This window comes from Taeniopygia guttata, chromosome 3 (genome assembly GCF_048771995.1).
Source record: "Taeniopygia guttata chromosome 3, bTaeGut7.mat, whole genome shotgun sequence".
Classification (NCBI taxonomy): Eukaryota; Metazoa; Chordata; class Aves; order Passeriformes; family Estrildidae; genus Taeniopygia; species Taeniopygia guttata.
In genome coordinates, this window is record NC_133027.1 from 75,079,756 (window position 1) to 75,099,106 (window position 19,351).

Sequence of the window (19,351 nt, forward strand, 5' to 3'; positions counted from 1 at the left end):
CCCTATAGCTTTGATGCTTTATAGCTCTGATGCAGTCAATGCATTGACTTACAATGCAGATGTTGAGAATTACACCATCATAAGTAGGATTTCTCCACTGGGTTGAACCCTCCTCACCCTTATGGAGTGAAAGGAAGTCACTGCTTATCTGAGTCTCAGGAAATTACAAACTTGGAAATTTGAGTGAAATTTCAGGAAGCTTTTTAAAGGTTGGCCTGCTGTCCTTTTTACTACTTGTTCTATAGTTAGAAAAATAGAAGAAAGACATGTATCAAGCTAGAATAATTTAAGGGCTTTTGTATGGGACAGTAATTTTCATGTTGCCTTGAGAAAAGATTTGCATATTTAAGAACATCTCCCCCTCCAGAGAATATTTTTCCAATGAGTAATGGAGGCATAAAAAATACCAAGAAATATTTCGTGCCTCTGTATACTGAAGTGGACTAATACCTAATTTCACTGTGCAATAATTTGTGTTATTAGAAACATCACTGAATAGATAAATATACATCAAGACATTCTAGGCATATTCTCCTCAGGAAATTTTAAACCTGGACAAGGAAGAAGAAATTTAGAGTGCTTTCTGTTATAGTCACTAGCTCAAAGATTCTTCTGTCTGTTCTAGGTGTGTGTCTCAGTCTATAAAACTCAGATATAAAAAGCCACAAAAACCAAAAAACAAAAAACACCTCATAGTAGCCATAAACAATTAAATTTCACCCAGAACTGTAGTGTTAGAAATGGAAGAGCTCTGAACCTCTCAATTCTGTTTAGTGGTCATTTTACTCAGCCTGTGAATGTGCACCTGTGGGGGGAAAAATCTCTGACTCATTTACAAACCACTTTTCAAAAGAAAGACTCAAAGCCACCCTCTAGAAATCCTTAACTGTCCCCTCTGGCCCTAAATGAAAACTTCATTTAAGACAAGGAGAGCAGAAGGGTGTTTGGCCCCGCTTCCCACATGCCTCACATGGTGACTGCAAGTCTTCCAGAAGCTCCTTCTCCTACTCAGTGGTTCGTGCCCTTTGGCTACAACCATATCAGCACTGAGGATCTCTCAGCTCAGGACGCTGCTTAGAATTATGAATTAGACACTGTCAAAGGCCTGCATTATCTTGTATTTCATGTGATATCAACTCAGTCAGTGCAAAGCTCAATGAACCAGAAAGATTTTAAGATTGCCTTGTGGTTTCGTTGGGGGTAGAATAAAAATGTGTTATCTACCACAATCTGTCCTGATTATAATTGCATCTATATTTCTCTTCTTTATTTCCTTCTAAATCAACAGCTGCAATTCTGAACACAGGCTGTATAATAACAGTACTGCTCTGGAAACCTGATCCCAAGCAGCTTGCTGTGCTTTTCATAATCCCTGGTCTTTGGGGCGTATCTGATGCTGTCTGGCAAACACAAACTAATGGTAAGTCCCAGTGACAATGAAATGTATTCTCTCGAGATATAAGAGTCTGCATGTTTGAATCTATGAAACAATGTTGCTTAACAATGATAATGGCTTTAAGACAGCATCTAAAAAATTGTTAACTCATTAAAAAGAAGAAGAAATAGAACAAGCTGGGAGTATGAATGCAAAATACTCATCGAACTAATTTTTCCAAGATGAAGAGAGAAGAATACTGCAGAAGATGGTAATGGGTATTCAGAATAAATATTCTGGAGGAGTATAAGTATTTCAAAGTAATTTAGAAACTAAGAAGAATCATACATTTAGTCTGTCTTTTGCAATAAAGGAGAGCACTCTGGATAAAAATTAACTCAAAGCTCAGCAAGAAGAGAAGAAGAAAATTGTCTGTTATGAGATATTGAAAAAAATTTAGGAGAAAACCACAGAAAGCAATATTATAGCAGCCAAATAACTTCATACAGCTCTGATTTACTCCATTTCAAAACTCATAATCCAATATGACAATGCATAAGTAGGCAATAAAAAGGAACAAGGTCATGGGGCACTTCTTCAAGAAAGACTAAAAAGCTAGAAATCTTTAGCCTGGACAAGAGTCAAGTATGGAAAGCTGTCAGTAAGGTAATTAAGTGTATGGAAAATATGACTTGAAATTCACTGTATCTCCTAATTACAGGACTAGTGGCACCAGATAAAGTTATTAGGCAGAAGCCTTTATAGAAATCAAAATGAATAATATTTCTCACACAATGCATAAGCAAAAATTTAAGCTGGAATTATATCACATCATTACAAAATCACTTCAGGGAAAAGTGCTCCTCTGGGCACACATCAGATTATGTGTCTTGGCCTTCCTTCCTCTGAACCCTTTGGTCGTTTCAGGGCCTTAGAATATTTCACCCATTAGATAAAGTGTCATGTTCCTCCTGGAGAGCCAGATGGAAAATATGGCAGTCCATTGCCTGGCATTGACAGTAATCTCCTTACAAGCAGATGTCCCTGCCTCTACACACGAGGGCCAGCATCCTTCTCTGCCCCTCCAGCAGCTCCAGCTCATATGCCCTAGAGGAGAGCTAATACATACATCATGGGACACCCTCTCATCATCTCACATCCTTATCAGAGGCTTGTGCCTTAGGTAAAAATTTTAAATCAGTGCTCTTGATAATACTCAGGGTCATGGAAGGAGAATATCAGTGAGGATTTGCTCTCTCTTAAGTATAGCTGTTCATTCTTTACCTGCTTCTTCAGTCACTGTCTTTCTAACTGCTCTGCAAGCTTCTTCCTAACACTTTTGAGAACTTGAAGGACCTGTCCTTTGTCCTGCTTCTATCTTATCCAGAAAGCCTTGTCCCTGGATACTGTGCTTCTTTCAGAATCACAGTGGGGTTAGGGCTGGAAAGGACCTCTAGACTTCAACTCCCTTGCTCAAGCAGGGCCACCCAGGCACAGCCACTTACTCAGAACCATGTCCAGGGAGCCTTTGATATTTTCCAGAGGAGGACACTACACATCCTCTCTGGGCAACCTGGGACAGTGCTCAGTCACCGTCATAGTAGAAAGTTCTGTCCTGATGTTCAGAGGAAACCACATATATTTCAACTTATGCCCATCACCTCTTGCCCACTTTTCTTGAACACCACTGAAAAGGGCTGGGCTTTGTACCCTCTCTCTAGGATTTACATACATTTGAGATATCCTCGAGGAGCATGTTTCCTCAGTAAGGTTCCTGCACAACTGACAAAAATGTACCTGTACATTAGGGAAAAAAGGGGTAAGTACAGAGGACTTAAGTATTGGAGAGGGTGGCTAAGAAGTGACTATCATTTCCAAACCTCACAGAGGAGGCAAAGACAGTGGACAATGTCTCATGCTTACGTGATGATGAGTGAGCTCTGCAATTATGTGACAGGATTAATCTCTACAGCACTGTTTCAGGTCATCTCCATTCCCAGATTCCTGCAAGATATTTGTGGAAATTTCACATTTGTGTGAAATTTTTCACAGTAGGAAAACACCCAAATGTTCTTTTTCCTTGCATAGTGTCTTTTTTTGGTCTGTACCTTACTCAGCTGTTTCACAGCTCCCATTTATAAAATTACACAAAGATCGCTTTGTCACATTGTCACAGTGAAACATCAAGTGATGACATGAAACCTTAATAGAGAGGTGCAGTGACATTACCCCACAAATGCTGCATCCCAGAATAGGATCTTCAGTTTGACATACCCACATAGGACTAAATGTCTTATCTCCTTCAAAAGTTTTAAACATCACAAAAGAAATTCTCAGCATCAAAGACTATGAGGTGAGATAAGACCTCCAAAGTAACATTGGTTTACAAGGTCTGTGGTCCTTCCTTTGCTAAGCTCCCATGAATGTTGCTTGGGCACCTGTAGATTAACCAGTGAATACAGAAATGGCACAGTGCCACATACTTAAGGCATTCTTTGGCTTGTTTTGTGCTCCTGTGGATATTTAATACTCGAGTACCCCCTAGAGGATATGTAGGCTCACGGTGTGAGCCTATAAGACTTCATTTTACAAAGCTTTCCTGACATGTTTGTGTTCACGTGTGGATGTTGTCACTTATTTCCAATAAAAGCTACTTTGTTTCAGAGCATCTGGTGCTCTTTCTTATCTAACTTGAGCACAGATGCTGATGTTACCCACTGACAAAAATTGTACCTGGAGCCTAACAATTGTGTAGCACGGGACTATCAGGTGGACTACAGTAAAACCAAGTTCTTTCCAGGCTGATTTGTGTCTTTAGAAAGGATATAAGTCTAATGAGTTAAAAAACCCAGACTCAAATAATTTCCAGCGGTCCTGTTATATACCCATGCTACTAGTACCAGGGGAACAAGTAGGAAAACAGGCAATGGCAAAAAAACAGGATAATTTCCATGGAAGTGAACTGTGACATTTCAGAACTAGCAGCCTCTCCACCCACTCAGCCCAACAGGTCCTGCTGAAGCTCATCCAGACAATTAGTTTCAAAATACCAAATATGCATCAGCTGAAAACCAGAGAACCTTTAGACACAGAACTGCCATGGCATTAGAAACCTTCCTAATACCTTTCCAGAAGATAACACTGGGCATATCAGGGAATTTATTAAGAACTTTTACTTTTTCATTTATTAGGTAAAACTATTAAGTACTATCTTATCTACACTCCACTCAGCCAGTTTAATGTACTAAGTACATCTTGTGATGCACTTGTCCAGATTTTCCATCATGCCTAAATTGAAATAATTCAATAAATGTCCTCTTGCAGTCATCAGGACACATAAGTTTTCATACGGATGAAATCTCCCCCTACTTAACAAAATTGAAGGGGTAGTTGAGTCTACACAGATTTTTCAGAGAACTTTACATTCCTCTTTGCCTTTTGACTGAATGTGTCGGAATCTGTGGGTATTGGTGATTCCGAGATTGTAGAAAGTCTCTGTCTTTCTGCCCCGTTGCCAAAGAATAAGCCATAATTCATCTGTGCTGTTTTCAAGGTTGTTTATTTTTGCTTATCTATAACATGTTCTGCTGCCCTGCCGCAGGTCTGTCCTGCAGGGCAGTGTGCGGGGCTCTGCCCCTCAGTGGGATGGTACAAACATTATATACCAGAAATTACGTGTACTATATTTACAATAATGTGCCAATATCTATTATCTACGTTGAACAGTGTGTCCCCAGCCTAAACCAATAGAAAAATGCCAACATCACCAAGAACATGGAGGTAAGGAAGAAGAAGGAGGAAGAACAGGATCAGGCCCACTTTCCTCCATCTTAGAACTCCTGACCCCCCTGTACAAAGTAAAACCCCCCCTGTACAGGTGTTAAAACCCCCCTGTACAATACTAAAAAATTTTACCCTCTAATTTGTGACTACTTTTACTATACCATCTAACCCTCTGTGACTGCTTGTTCCACCTTTAAAGTTGGTAATTCATTCCATGGTTCAAACTCAAGATCACAGCTGTTTTCTGCTGCTTGCCAGGGTCTAAAATGCTTCTGACCAAGGCCTGGAACCTCTAAAAATGTCTGAGGGACATTTTGAGTTCCGACATGAATGTACATATTTCAAGCAAATGTGTTGTTAGACAAGTGGATGAAAAGAGTCAAAGTTCATTATATTCTTCTCCTTCCCTCTGTGCACACCACGTCTGAGTCAATGCCCTGTTCTTTACCACAATGGTGCTAGCTCTGCACCCAGAGGAAAGCAAGCTCTCTCCCCTTCCCTATGTGCTTCACTAGTCAGACCTGGAGGCTGGAATCCCTCCCTGGATCCCAGTGGTGGGTGGGCAACTGACTGAGCTCATTGGGAGCTTCCCAGTGAACACAACTGCATTAGGATGATCAGTTGAAATGTCAAGTAAATTTTCCAGTTGCTGCCTGGAAGTTCTGTATGCATCAAGAGTATTCTTTTTGCTAACCCATCCATGAGCTGAAAATTTGAAAACATAGTTGATTAAGAGACACATGTCTTACCTGCATGCTTAATCTGGGCCCATGTTGTGAAAGCCTGTAAGGATTTGGTATGAGCTTATCAATAGTTATAAACAGAGATTCTACAATGTCAAGGCCTCCTTTTTCTCCTTACTTACTTGTTCTTCAGTGCAAAACCCTTGATTTTTGTAGCTAATAGTATCAAAAAAGAAGTCTTGCCATCTTACTTCAATAGATCACATCCTTGCGTTTTGTTCCCCTTTTCTTCCATGTTCTCTGTTTTGTCGTGTTTGTTTTGTTATTAACTTGTTACAATTCACAGAAGCACAACAATGGCTTGTATTTTCCTTTCTCTGACATTTATGAGGGAGTGTTTGTCTTCTCCATTGTGCTCTATTTATTCCCTTTGCAGAAAATATGTGGTTTCAGATTTAATCTTCACAAGACATGTTTTTACTTCCTTTCTTCCTTCCTTCCTTCCAGCACTTTATGGCATTTTATTTGAGAAAAACAAGGAGGCTGCCTTTGCAAATTACCGTCTCTGGGAATCAGTTGGATTTGTCATCGCCTTTGCTTACAGCACCAAATTGCAAGTCTACATCAAAACGTACATTGTACTGTCTGTGCTTGTGCTGTCCATGGTGACCTACGGAGCAGTGGAATACCTCGAGGCTAAAAGCTCCCCTGGGACACCTGCTGCTGCAAAGAAGGAAAATGGAGGACCCCACTCCCAGGAAACACATATGTAGTTCAACAGGGTCAGAGTGATGGAGGTAAAGCAAATTGGCCAGCTTCTTACAGGCATGTCTGCAAGGGTGTTCCAGTGTGTACTGTATCCAGAAAGATGATAAAGGAACAGATTTCAAGGCCATTATAATGCAAATGTCTAACGAGTAAAAACCTCCTTTGACATCTCACCTTTATAAGGGTAGATTATCTGACTTTACCTTTTCAGCAAGATGACCAACTAATTAATAAACTCTTAACAAATGTCAGCAAGATTCCTTAAGTCCTCTACCTTTTTGTTTCTGTAGGTAAGACCTGGTATAGCTTTACAGTCAAACCACATGCAGAATGAAGGAAGCAACTGGGGTTGCTCTGTTGATTGCAATTAACACACATCATTTCATGGAACCATTAATTATAAAGATTTATGTTGTTTTTATGCTGCATTCTTTAACGCCTGTTGTAAATTATGTCAGCCTGTAGACTGCCTATATCTGCAGTTCATATCTGCACACCACAGAATCAACTAACCACCGAGTCCACCAACCTGTCTTAGGTCAGCAGACAGCTGTGAATCTGACCATGTCATCCCTCTATCTCAGCACTCTTTCTCTTTTGATTTTCCTGTCTCAAAAATTTCTGTCACCACTTACAGCAACTTCATCTTAAAAGAGATGCCTTCTACAAGACAAAATACTTCAGTGATTATGACCTTGGCCCACTTTCCCATCCCCCTGGATGACAGAACTGTTTTCAAGATGAGCAGCCAGGTCATGGGGAATCTCACCATGAGAAGGGTGCAGGTGGCAGTGCAAGTCACAGAGAGAAAGGGAGAAAAAGAAGATGGGCTTACACTGTAATAAGTTCTTGAGATCTATACGTATCCTGCAGTGGCTCATCTAATTTCAACTTCTCTTTAATTTTACCCATATTGTTTCTAGATATGGATTTTTGTGTTTTACTGCAAAGAGTTGCTGCATCTTAATGAGAGAGCAATGTACAGACTTTATGTTCATTACTGGTAATGGCACATTCAGATTCTCTGTGTGAGGCAGACAGCACCAAAGGAATTGCAGACAAATGCTCTTCATGTCCAAGGCTAGTGCTGCCTCTGGAAATAACCTACATTTAGCTAGCTAAGTTGTTGACTGCAATGGAAATAATTTGAAACTACTTCCTCTCAGTTACTCACCACTACAGGAAGATGAGACACCACATGGTGTGACAACAATAACACAATTTGTGTGACAAAAATCCCCAAATTGTTATGTCTTTTAAACAGCAACAAGCTTCATGCTACTTTGCCATCTTTCTTATGTTTCTGTTCCCAACCATCTGGACTCCCCTTTAGACTCTACTTGTTTTGATTCATGGCTTTTCACATGATGAGCATTTTTCCAGGTCTCATACAATAAAGTAAAATTCATTATGTCCTGCAGAAAAGAGGGTGACAGGTGGGCTGCCTCACATGTGCAGCTTTCTCTTACACCTTTGCCCTGTCAGCTCAAAGACATGCTGTTGATCTCTCTTTTGGAAATACAAATGGCAAAACTATTGTGGCTGAAGGATCCTGACAGCCTCCTATCTGCTCAGCATGCACAGATGGATACTCTAGGCTGCTGCTGATTTTCACTCCACACTGCTTCCCTCTCATAAAGAAACACAACATCGTGTTTCATTGCATCTCTGAATCCTCCTCTGATTCTCTGTTACAGAGTGATGTTCAATGGCAAGTGAAGCAGAGGATTTCTGAGGTCAACGTCATGATGGAAAACCCATCTGTGTGAATGTAATAACCTTTTATTTGTAGCAACAAAGAAGTCAGGATTCTACTACATGAGATGCTCTACAACCTCACTATATAGGGTTTTTTTTTGTAGTTTCTCTTTTTAGTTCTGTACTGAGTCTGGCTAGGATGGAGTTAATTTTCTTTGTAGCAGTCCATATGGTGCTGTGTTTCAGATTATTATAACTAAAACAGTGTTGGTAACACACCAGTGTTTTGGCTATTGCTGAGTAGTGTTTGCAGAACATTCAGGTTTTCTTTATTTCTCCACTCTTCCCTCTCAGTGAGTAGGCTGCAGGTGCCCAAGAAATGGGAAGGTGGCAAAACCAGGACAGCTGAGACAGAGTGATGGAAGGGATATCCCATGCCACATGAAGCCATGCTCAGCAATAAAATTCTGGGGCAAAGGAGCAGGAAAAAGATGTTCTGGCCTTGTTGGGGACCTCAGTATCACTGACATTGAATCAGCACAGGAGATAGGACATTATGGCCTGTGGTTTAAGGAGCTGGTTTTCACGCTTGACTTTTCATAGGATTTTATGTAGTCATTTCCTGAATGACAACTCTTCAATTTCACAAGGACCATAAAGAAAAATTCTGTTATTTTGGGAATGAAAGCCACAGCTACAGGCAGCAATGCAATGAACGTGCTTTTGCCTGGAACAGGATGAATATAAAGGTGCCCAGCAGTCTTGGAGATGACTTAAATGAAAATTGTCACTTACATTGTTATGCATGGCCAATACACAGTTATAAAACTTATATGGTTTTGTTTATTGGAAAGGCTGTAGGGATTTTGCTGCATAGTATATATAAAAAATATTTAGGCAGCTAGCAACATATATTCACTGAAATGTATGAAAATAAATGATAGTTGAGGTTGCTGTGGCGTGAGACATCTGCTCTCTCATGGCCAAGAAAGACTCCACGAGCCCTGCTTCAGTCTAGCAGGGGTACCCAAATGAATCCCTCCCCAGTCATGTGCCTGAAACCTTCAAGAGCTCTAAGTCAGGCAATGGATAATAAGCCTGTTGATATTTATCTACTGAATGCTCTGTGTTCCACTATGTCACAGAGAATGGCATTCTGCTCTCCTCATGGGGGAGGCCAGGCTGGATGGGGCATTGAGCAACTTGGGCTAGCAGGAGGTGTCCCTGCCCAATGCAGAGGGGTTGCAACTAGATGGTTTTTAAGGTTCCTTCCAACCCAAATCATTCTGGTTCTATGATTCCAAGCTCTCTGCTTCTGGGTGTTGCTTGGCAGCAGCAGAACATGGGTGTCATATTGGGGCACGGTCAGAGACAGCTGTGGTAGTTTCCGCGTTGTGGAAGAATATCTGCAAACTCACGGGTGGGTTTACAAATTATTAAGGAAGGGGCTGAACATAGAACCCATTGGGAATGAAGGCTGGTGAAAAGATGAGGGTCCACCTGGGCACACATTTATACATATTGAAGTGAGAGAAATTTATCTTCATTCATTTAGACCGATGCCTAATAGTAGTGTCAGTGCTTCATAACTGCACTTCAAGAGCTTCTGCTAATATGTGATACAGCTTTCTCAAAAGTTGATAGGTGTTCTTTGTTAGTTAAAGTGGTTTGTTTTCCTTTCTTGGCATTTAATTATCTGGGAAATAGAAGCAGACATTTGTTATATCTAGGTTTGGTGAGCCAATTGCCTGTAAACTGGCATTCCCTGAATGTTGAAGTTTAATTTCATTCCCTGAATGCCAGAGGTATGAAAGAAGTTCATTAATACAAGGTGATACGAAAAAACTACCAAAGAAAGCTTCATTGTTCAGACATTATCCACAGCTTAATTTATGATTACCTAGTGGAGACTGTGACGGCACAGTTTACCACACGCTGGCTGCATGTTCTATAGCAGAAACACTGCTAAAAGCATTGTTGAGCAGTGCAGAAAAGACAAAGCTAACTGCAGTCTGTAAGGTGACTCATCCAAATTATTACCATGGCTGTGACAAACTACATGATTTTTTTTCTTAATTTAAGAATGTTTGCCCCAGCTACTGTAAGTCTTGTTTAGTTTGGTATGGTTGAGTTTTTTGGTCTGTCTTTTTTGTTTTCCGGTTGGTTGTTTGCTTGTTTGTTACTCATTTTTTACTTAGCATGTGACATAGTGCTGTTTAATAAGCAGGCAAAGGAAAGAATTCCCAGGAAAGATAGTGGAAGGAAAACTAACCATCATTTTCTGGGATCATCACATTAGGTTTGTATGTAAGCTCAGCAGCAACCTCGAATTTCTGGGGCTGGAAAGAATGAATGACTGCAACAGACACAGCAAGGCTACTACTCCTTCATGGTATTTTATGTAAGACCTACTACATCATGACCATACTTTAGGAACTGCTTACCATGTTTATCTCCTGTTCACTATAAACCCTCACTCAAGGAAAGCTGTCACTAAAGATAATTCAGATTCAGTCTGTCTCTTATCTATAAGGGGATGTTCAGGAATAATCCCAGTGCAGTTTAGATCTTGCTGCCTCCCTTCCAACACCAGTTTAAAACTGAGATTGAAGGTCTAATTGTAGAACATCACTAAATATATTCGTATTCATATAAATATTAATATTGGAATACAGAATTACATCTTATTTTGCTATATGGAAAGTCATTGTTTACAGAAGTTCAAATTTTGGCCACAGTCACAGCCATTAATGATGCCTCCTCTTTCCAATAGGAGCCTTATTCCTCCCACCCTGGACTAAAGCTTGCTTCAAATCCGTTCTTTTTTTAGGCAACAATTCCCTCACTATAGAATGTAAGATGGTCCAGGATTATTTTTAACCCACACACTAGAGGGCAAAGGATTCACAGGAAATAAAGTTCTGTGGTAACCTTAAGCTTCTAACTCCACTGTCCTGCTTCCCAGGCTTCCTGAAAAACCTCCTGGACACTTCTCTATGCATTGGACAGCTATGACATAAGTACATCATAGGAGAGAGTCCCAAATGTGAGAGTGGAGAGAGAAACATGTATTTCCTTCCCAAAATATTTTTTTTTTCCACATTCAAATAAAGTAATTCGAATCCTGAACTATTCTGTGACTTGTGAAACTTTTGAATTATGTGAATTTACATTTTGACATTAATGAAAATTTCATTGTAAATCCATTGTAAACCACTGAAAAGCAGCTCTGTGTGTTGCTACAGTTTAAGCACAATATGCAGTCACACTTAATTTAGGGTTATTTTTGTTCCTACAGTTGTGAACTATAAATGATAGAGCCATGCTTCTGGTTAATTGAGGCAAGTGGAAGGTGGAGGAGAGAGGGTGTGAGAATCAGCCTGTGAAAAACAAAGTGGGATGTGTCAGAGCTCATCTATGAAGACTCTCAGTTATAACACACCTGACAGAGATTGTCATTCATGCAGGTGAACTGCCTGCCTACTTGTTTCCAAATCCACTGTGTACCCTTTATGTCAAAAATCCATTTATTATTATACTATAAAATATCACCTGAAAAAAGGAGTCTTGGTAAAACCACGGTCAGACACAGGCTGGCAAACGTGCTACAAAATCTTCAGTAGGGTCACCCTTGTGCACAACTCTAAGGACTGCCTTGCACATATTCCCCATGTGTCACACATTGTGCAGGGCCAAATTATTCCAAAATGTTTCCTGAAATTAGAGTCAAGAGTGCTTAATGAATGAAGCAAGGAGCAAGCAGCATGATAATAAAATTGTTCCTTATTTAGCTTACAATTAGGAGGGATTACTTATCCACAGGATTCTGTGATTCAGTGATGGGTTATTCAATAGTAAACAGTGATATAAGGCTAAAAGCTGTGAGGAAAGCATGTTTTCTGATTTACTACAGAAACAAAAAGAGTGTCAGCATTTTAACTGGAGAACAGGGACCTTTTGTTAGAGGAATTCTTGGAAATAAAAAATGGTCCTTTATAAAACATTGGTATCATATCTAGTTTCTCAGCCAAACTGAAAACACTAGCAACATTCACTTTATTTATCATGCTTAATTGAGGAAAAAAAAAAATCAACATAGATCTATTTTGGTCAGAATAAGGCAGCACAAACTGAAATTCCTACTGAAACACATGGAAAAGAATGATGTCCTGATTTTATCTTAGAGTTTTCTTTTACAAAACAAATAAAATATATTAACTATTTCTGTGGTTGAAAGCAGGAGTGTTATGAAGCAGTTAAGGAAAACAATACAATTTTATCATTACACCAGCTGATATCAAAATGATCGTATCTTCCTAATTAAATTGATAAACTGAAGTATGTGTATGATGAATACCAGCAGTGCATCTTGCACTTTCTTTGAAAGATGCTCTGCAATTTGAGTGGTGATTTGCTGATTGTCTGAGCCCCGGGAAACAGAAGAGAAGAGGGAGCAATTCCAAAATGTTGCAGTTTTTGCACTTAGGCTTGAGAAAAGGCTAAAGCAGCATGCTATGAGAGTGTATTTGTTACTACAGGAATTTGAAGGGCATAAGGAGAAAATTTGCTATCTCATTCAGGGGGCAGGTAATGAGCTGAGCTCTACAAGAGAAGAGTTTCAGTGATTTGGAAAAATTTATTGGAAGTGTTCAAGGCCAGGTTGGATGGGGCTTTGAGCAAACCGATCTAGTGGAAAGTGTCCCTGCCCATGGCAAGGGGAGCTGGAACTGGATGATCTTTAAGGTCTTTCCAACCCAAACTATTCTATGGCTTTCTGACAGGCAGTCTATGGGGAAGGAAGCTAAAAGCAACAGCTGATAAATTATTAATCCCTCTAAGTATCAAGTGCCATCCAAAGAACTTTACAGATGGAGAGATTCACTGACCAGAAATATATTTGCATTACTGAAGCATTAAAGCAATAGTGGGAAAGGTTATTTCAAAGACAAAGCAACAAAGAGGAAAGACTGCTGGAGGAAGAAGAAAGATTCAGAAGATCCAGATCTTTGATCCAGAATAATCACTAGGATGGAATAAACATTACATTTTATTTTCAAATGCATAAGGCAGAGTTTTTAGATTATGATCATATAAATTTTGAATGATTTTTGGTTGGAAGGAACATCCAGAGCTGTACCTGTTCTCTCCACTCCTGCTCAGGGTTTGGTCTAATGTCCAGTTCATGATAAGCCTTGATACATGCTGGGAAATTCTGCTTCAAAAAACCCAAACAAACAGAAGACATCAATCACTTCCCCACATTTTTTGATTATTAACTCAGGAAATAAATACCCCATGTAGATTTATTCTAGTCAGCATAAGGCAGCACTGAACTGTATATTTGGGGTTCTTATAACATAGTCATTAATCATAGTCAATTTCACAATAAAATTGCAGAAAAACTAGAGAAAGTGTGATCAGTACCATGAAAGAAACACTTTGGTGAAAAGTACTGTGGGTATTTTTTTTTAATGTTTAATGTTTAATAAATATACAAAAAGGGTGTGACTGCATCTCCTTCAGTTTTAATTTCATTCAGGTAACATTATTCCAATCTAAACACCAGTTGCTGAGCCAAAGTACTTTCAGCCCTACAGATCCATCCATTCACTTTCACAAGTTAGATCTTCCTAAAAATTCTGACCTGACAAAAAAATGCTTTGAGCTACATAGGTACAGCGCAGCCTTCTGCAGGGAGGAATCACCTCTTCTCTAGGATGAGATTACCATCCTCATCCTTGATTTGGAGTTTTCCAGCGGAGCACTTGGTTTCCTGTCTGCCATTGCAGAGCACAGCTTTCACGGTGCCATCCGGGTACTCCCTCCTCTGAACTGCGCAGCGTGAAGCTCCCTTTGGCCATCACTGAACACCACTAGTTTATCTCTGCTCCTGAAAGAAGTAGGAATGAATGAAGTGATGAGAAAATACTGTCTTTTATTAACCTGTCTCACAGAGTTAATAAAAACCCAATGAAACTCTCACAGAGTTAATAAATAGCTCAATGAAACAGGAAAATAACGTCAAGTGGAAAACCTCAGGATTTACATAGAATGGCATTAGAAATCTGGTCCCATAAAAAGACTTCAATACATAATATAATAGCTAATGGATGGTGAGATCCAAATTTTACATTACTTCATGCAGGGATCTCAAGGCATTTTGCAGGCAGAAAATCTATTTTACAGCAGGATCCTTCCTCTTCCTCAGAAGAGACATGCAAGAGTCCCAAAGCTGTTTTTCTCATTTTGCATGGAGGAATAGAGAGACAATACAGATTCACAGAATATAACTAGGAAGAGACCCATAAGGACTCTCGAGTCCACTTCTTAACTGAATAACCCTTCCAGGGATCAAACCCACAGCCTTGGTTTTAATAGCATGGTTACACCATGCTGTAACCAACTGAGACAATCTCAATTCTTGCCCAATATTAGAGTGGGAGCCAAACACCTGGGAATAGAGCTCAGGAGTCCTCATCCTGAGTCCTTTAGTATCCATATAGCTAACACTGACAACTGCTGATCTCCCAGCTACTCTGGCCAGTGTAAAGTTACATGGAACTAAATAAGGAATATTTCACAGTAATTTTACCAGTGGTGAATCATCACCTATCATTCAAGGTGGAAGTGAATTTTCAGTGCCACATTCTTGCAAAATCCTTGTTATCTTACAAATCCTTTTCCCCTTCATCTAGAATTTTCCCAGATATGGAAAATCCAACCACAGTTCTGAATGTCAGTGCTGCTGTATCTGTGTCTATAGCATGGTCCCTGTTATTTACAGAGGACTTACTTTTCTACTTATACTACTGTGCCATCTGAGAAAAAAGTTTCCTTCAGTCCATCACTGTAGAGCCATTTCACTGTGTGATCTGGGAGCACAATTTCTTGTGTGCCATCGGGATAATGTTTTTCTGTAGAAAAGAGGATGTAAAAAGTCTGTCTACTATTCTTTCAGGCTGCCTTACACAAAGCTAGATCAGGGTATTTTTTGGGACATTGCAGTATGTAGGATGTGAGTTATATCTACAATACTGGTAAAATAAATAAAAGAATTGCATAATCAGATAATCAGGATTGGAAGAGCTAAATTTATATTCCATTATTATATTTGCTTTGTAGGAGGAAACTGAGAAGTGAAGTGATGGAATATACTGGAAGTGAAATGTAAAGACAGTGTGAAATGGCAAGAAAATACCCAATCTGCTGGAGTCAGAATTCATACCACATTTTCATAATAGAAATAAATCTGGACATTCATATTATGAGATCTTGCATACCTATCTGATTATTAGGGAACTGCGGTACCTCCAGACCATCTGGATAAGCAGTGTGAGTTGTCTGTGCACCTGCATAATAACAAATCTGGAAGGAGAGTGAGATGATAGCAGCATATTCACAATATTTGCATAAGAAGATTCAACCATAACAATGTGCTCTAAAGTAAGCCATCTTTAAAAAGTAATTTCAAGGTCATATTCTGCATCTGTCATCCATAAAAGTAGCTATGTTCACATTGCTCTTCCTTTCTCTCATTCACCCTCATGGTTGTGTCCAGATGATGCTACTTTCACCTCCGTAGCTTGCAGGAGAGCAGCGTGCACATGAAAGTCATCCTCCCACCTCTATGCTCTCATCCATGAACTATTAATTTTAAAAAATCCCGGTGCTGCAAAGACCTCACTAATTTCCACTTTATCCCACATTGTTATTAGCTATTTATATTCACATAACGCTGACATGGAAGAAACATCTGTGCTACCTACTCTACAAACATATAAAAACCAGTCCTTGCTTCAGAGGGCTGACCATACCGCTTGCCTTTGTTCAGCCTCCTGCTCAGCTAGCTACACATTTGTTTCTTCTTTGACTGTAACCTTCAAGCCTTTCCATTTCTGTCTTTGTAGATGAAGCACTTTCACCGCTCAGGGTTGTTCAACCAACATCCTTCCTCATCAGTTTCTCTCAGAATTGATAAAGATAAATTATAAAGATAAATTGATAAAGATAAATTATAGAACCTTGCTGGAAAAATCAGTTAATAATTTTATTTTCCTTAAGGAAAATGAAAAGTTACCCACCACCCTCTGATCTTGCCTGATCTTCTTTACATCTCCTTTGGAAAAGCTGATCAATGTCATCCTTTCATCAGCTCCTTTTTAGCACCATCATGGAAAGTGAGGATTTAGCGTCCATCAGAAAGCACCTCTTCTACCTTGAAACCCACAGAGCATCCAATGCAGATGAAGTCAAAGGAAATGAGCAGCACTGCACTGCCTTCCAATTAACTTGGATCTTGAAGGAAGTCATGCTACATCTTTCTATTTCAAAAGCTATCTCTGCAGAACAGGCATTATTTTTGCCTCATTTGTGCGTAAAAGAGGACAAAAGAAATTTTCTTTTCACAAGATGAATTTACTTGTAGCACACGTTCCAAGTTCTCACCCCACCACTTTGTTTTAATATTAAGTAAAATAAGTTACACATCCCTGCAGCAATAGGGAAGACAGTCAGGTTTCTTCTTGACCAAATTTAGTGAATTATTGACCAGACTCATTTCATATATGCTTGCACATCTTCCATGCAGGTCACTTGAGAGATGCCTAGTTCTAGACTGTGTGAATCAAAATGATTGAACTTGATGTATTAGCACAGATTGCTGATGTGGTAGGTTAAGAACCATTTCTTTCCAAGTAACCCTGTATGGACTTTCAGTACCACAGAATTAATTTTGGCTGTATGCACAGACCTAAAAATTTGCTTGAGACTTCTCATGGACAGCAGGCAATAATGTCATTAATATGCTCTTCTACAGAAAGGGTACCTGTCAGAGAAGACTTCATACCCAGCATAGCCTCTGGTTAATAATTTTTTCCCGTGATACTGTAGCAGTTGTTTCTGTTCAGGATATATCAAATACCACAGTATAATTCTCTCACAACATTCAAAGAGGAAGGCAACCAGAAGATGCACTACAGCTTTGTCATATCGTTCCAGTCTTATCAAAATTTTCACGAAATTGGAATATCTCCCAACCAAAAATAAAAAAGCTCTTTTCTCTTACCTTTCCATTATGATACTCTATTTTTTCCTGCACCTCTTCCCCATGCTATCTACTTTTTTGATGTAACTTTGACCTTCTAGATAATATTGATTTTGGAGGTTATATTATGAAAACCTCAAAGTCAGTGTTATATAAACAGAAATGTTTTAAAAATATATTCACTAACTTAAAACAATGGTGCAAAAAATTATTTACTTTCACAAACAGAATAAAAGATAACCTTCTTTCTGGTATTGCCTTTTATTTGCAATGAATTTTCCTATTTTTTTGTAACTAGAAATGTTGCACATTAATTCCAGTTTTCTTCCATTTGCAAAGCAAAAGATAGCAAAATGGAAGTCCAAAAATGAGGTGATAAAAGTGCATTCTGGCAAAATTACGCTGTACAAAACGGAGAGAATAAACACAGGAACAGAAAGCAGAACGATCTCTGAGTGTTTGGTTACTGATTTACAAAGAAAGGTATTTGTATTAGCTAGAGTCACTCTTCCAAAACAAATTACACGGCTGTTAGCTGTTAGGTGGTGCTATCTATGTAACTAAGGGCTATTCTGGATGTTACAATTCCAGTTTACCATCACCATAAATGCTTTTTGCTGTCTGGCAGTGTGTAAAGGAGCCTTAAGTCAAGAGACAGCTGGCACACAGCGTCCAGGGCAGTTACGAGCTGATGTTAATTACAGTTTGAAGATGTGGTGAATTGTGAATTATGGGTTCTGAAGGAATAGGGAGAACTGCTCCCCACAGGGCAATGATATGCTTCACTAAATAACTATAAACACCATGCTTAAAGATGCCAGATCCATCTCTAAAGCTGTGTGTCTACTGCATAGCATAGGAAGTGGGAACAGAATACTTTCTTTTTCTTAGTGTGTTTTATTTCTCCTCACAGATGGAAAGAATACAGTTGCTGCTCATGTAAGGACTGGAATTTTAAGTAGCTCAAACCTTTACTTCATCGTCCAGAAAAGCAGGGGAACTGTCTGTAGGTACTTTGTTGTCATATGCAGTTATGCCATTTCTCTTGTGTGGGGTCACAAAAGCCACTTTATTCTAAGCTCTTAGCAATTTTCCTGTCTTTTTAAAAGTTTCTTCCTGAGATAAAATTAAAATGCTGGCTAACAACATAAATGTTCAACAGTTGTGCAGAAATATATTGACAAAGGAATCTAGCCTATTATTAGAAGCCATTGTAATATTGTTTTAAAGACTGCACTTATATAAGGAGTAAAGGAAAAATAATAAATCCAGGAGAATATTGTTGTCAAATGAACGGGAGTTAGGATGCTCTTTATGAAAACTAAGACCACAGACTCACTGTAACTCTATTTTATAGAGTTACATGGCAAAATATCTGTTTCTTCATTGCTCTTGCAGGGTGCAAAGCTGCAAGTGTATTTCTTGTAGTTATGTGAGAGGAAAGTGTCTTCTGAGCTATATGAAATGGGCAAAAGTGTCCCTGTAAGAAAAATTGCAGAAAAAGAGATCATTGAAAGCACATGAAAATTTCTGAATAACATTTCCATACCTACCTTAGGCTTTTTAAAGATGCTAGCTCTCAGAGTCTTGCAGTACATTGCTTCTTACACTGATAGTGTTTGCTAACATCTTGTCCATCCTCCCAAAGGTGCTTTGTCCTGGACCAAAGTGAAAGGCAGTCCACATCTATTCTCCCACCTTCTGAACCTCTGGGACAACAAACTCAGTGAGTAAGTAGGTGGCAGCACAATCTGCTTTCCCTCTCTTGTAAAATATGAATTTGGCAATACTTCTAAGAATCATAGATGTGTTTTAGTGACTGACATTCCCTAAGAGCCAAGAGCTGGGGACCAGTTTCTCCAAGGCATTTGCAGACCATTTTAAGCTGGCAGGAGGTTTCCACAGAACTTACCTTTTACACGGGGAGGTGAGCTGGGCTCCTTAAAACAACCACTCAGATGTCAGGCAGCTCCAGGTGACTTCCTACCATTATACCTTCTT

General features: G+C 39.3%; 1 protein-coding gene across 3 annotated transcripts in view; it reads left to right on the forward strand.

Moving 5' to 3' along the window:
- The window catches only part of UNC93A (unc-93 homolog A), a 28,713-nt gene extending 17,277 nt beyond the window's left edge, over positions 1-11,436 (forward strand). For 2 of the 3 annotated variants that reach the window (XM_072927162.1, XM_072927163.1), the window contains 2 exons: positions 1,289-1,420; positions 6,349-6,866. In XM_072927162.1, the coding sequence (XP_072783263.1) occupies positions 1,289-1,420; positions 6,349-6,614 (398 nt within the window). In that variant the 3' untranslated portion in view covers positions 6,615-6,866. Of the gene's footprint in view, positions 1-1,288; positions 1,421-6,348; positions 6,867-8,306 lie in introns of those variants that run through there. The other variant, XM_072927161.1, reaches the window with a different exon arrangement.
- The last annotated feature ends 7,915 nt before the right edge of the window (positions 11,437-19,351 follow it).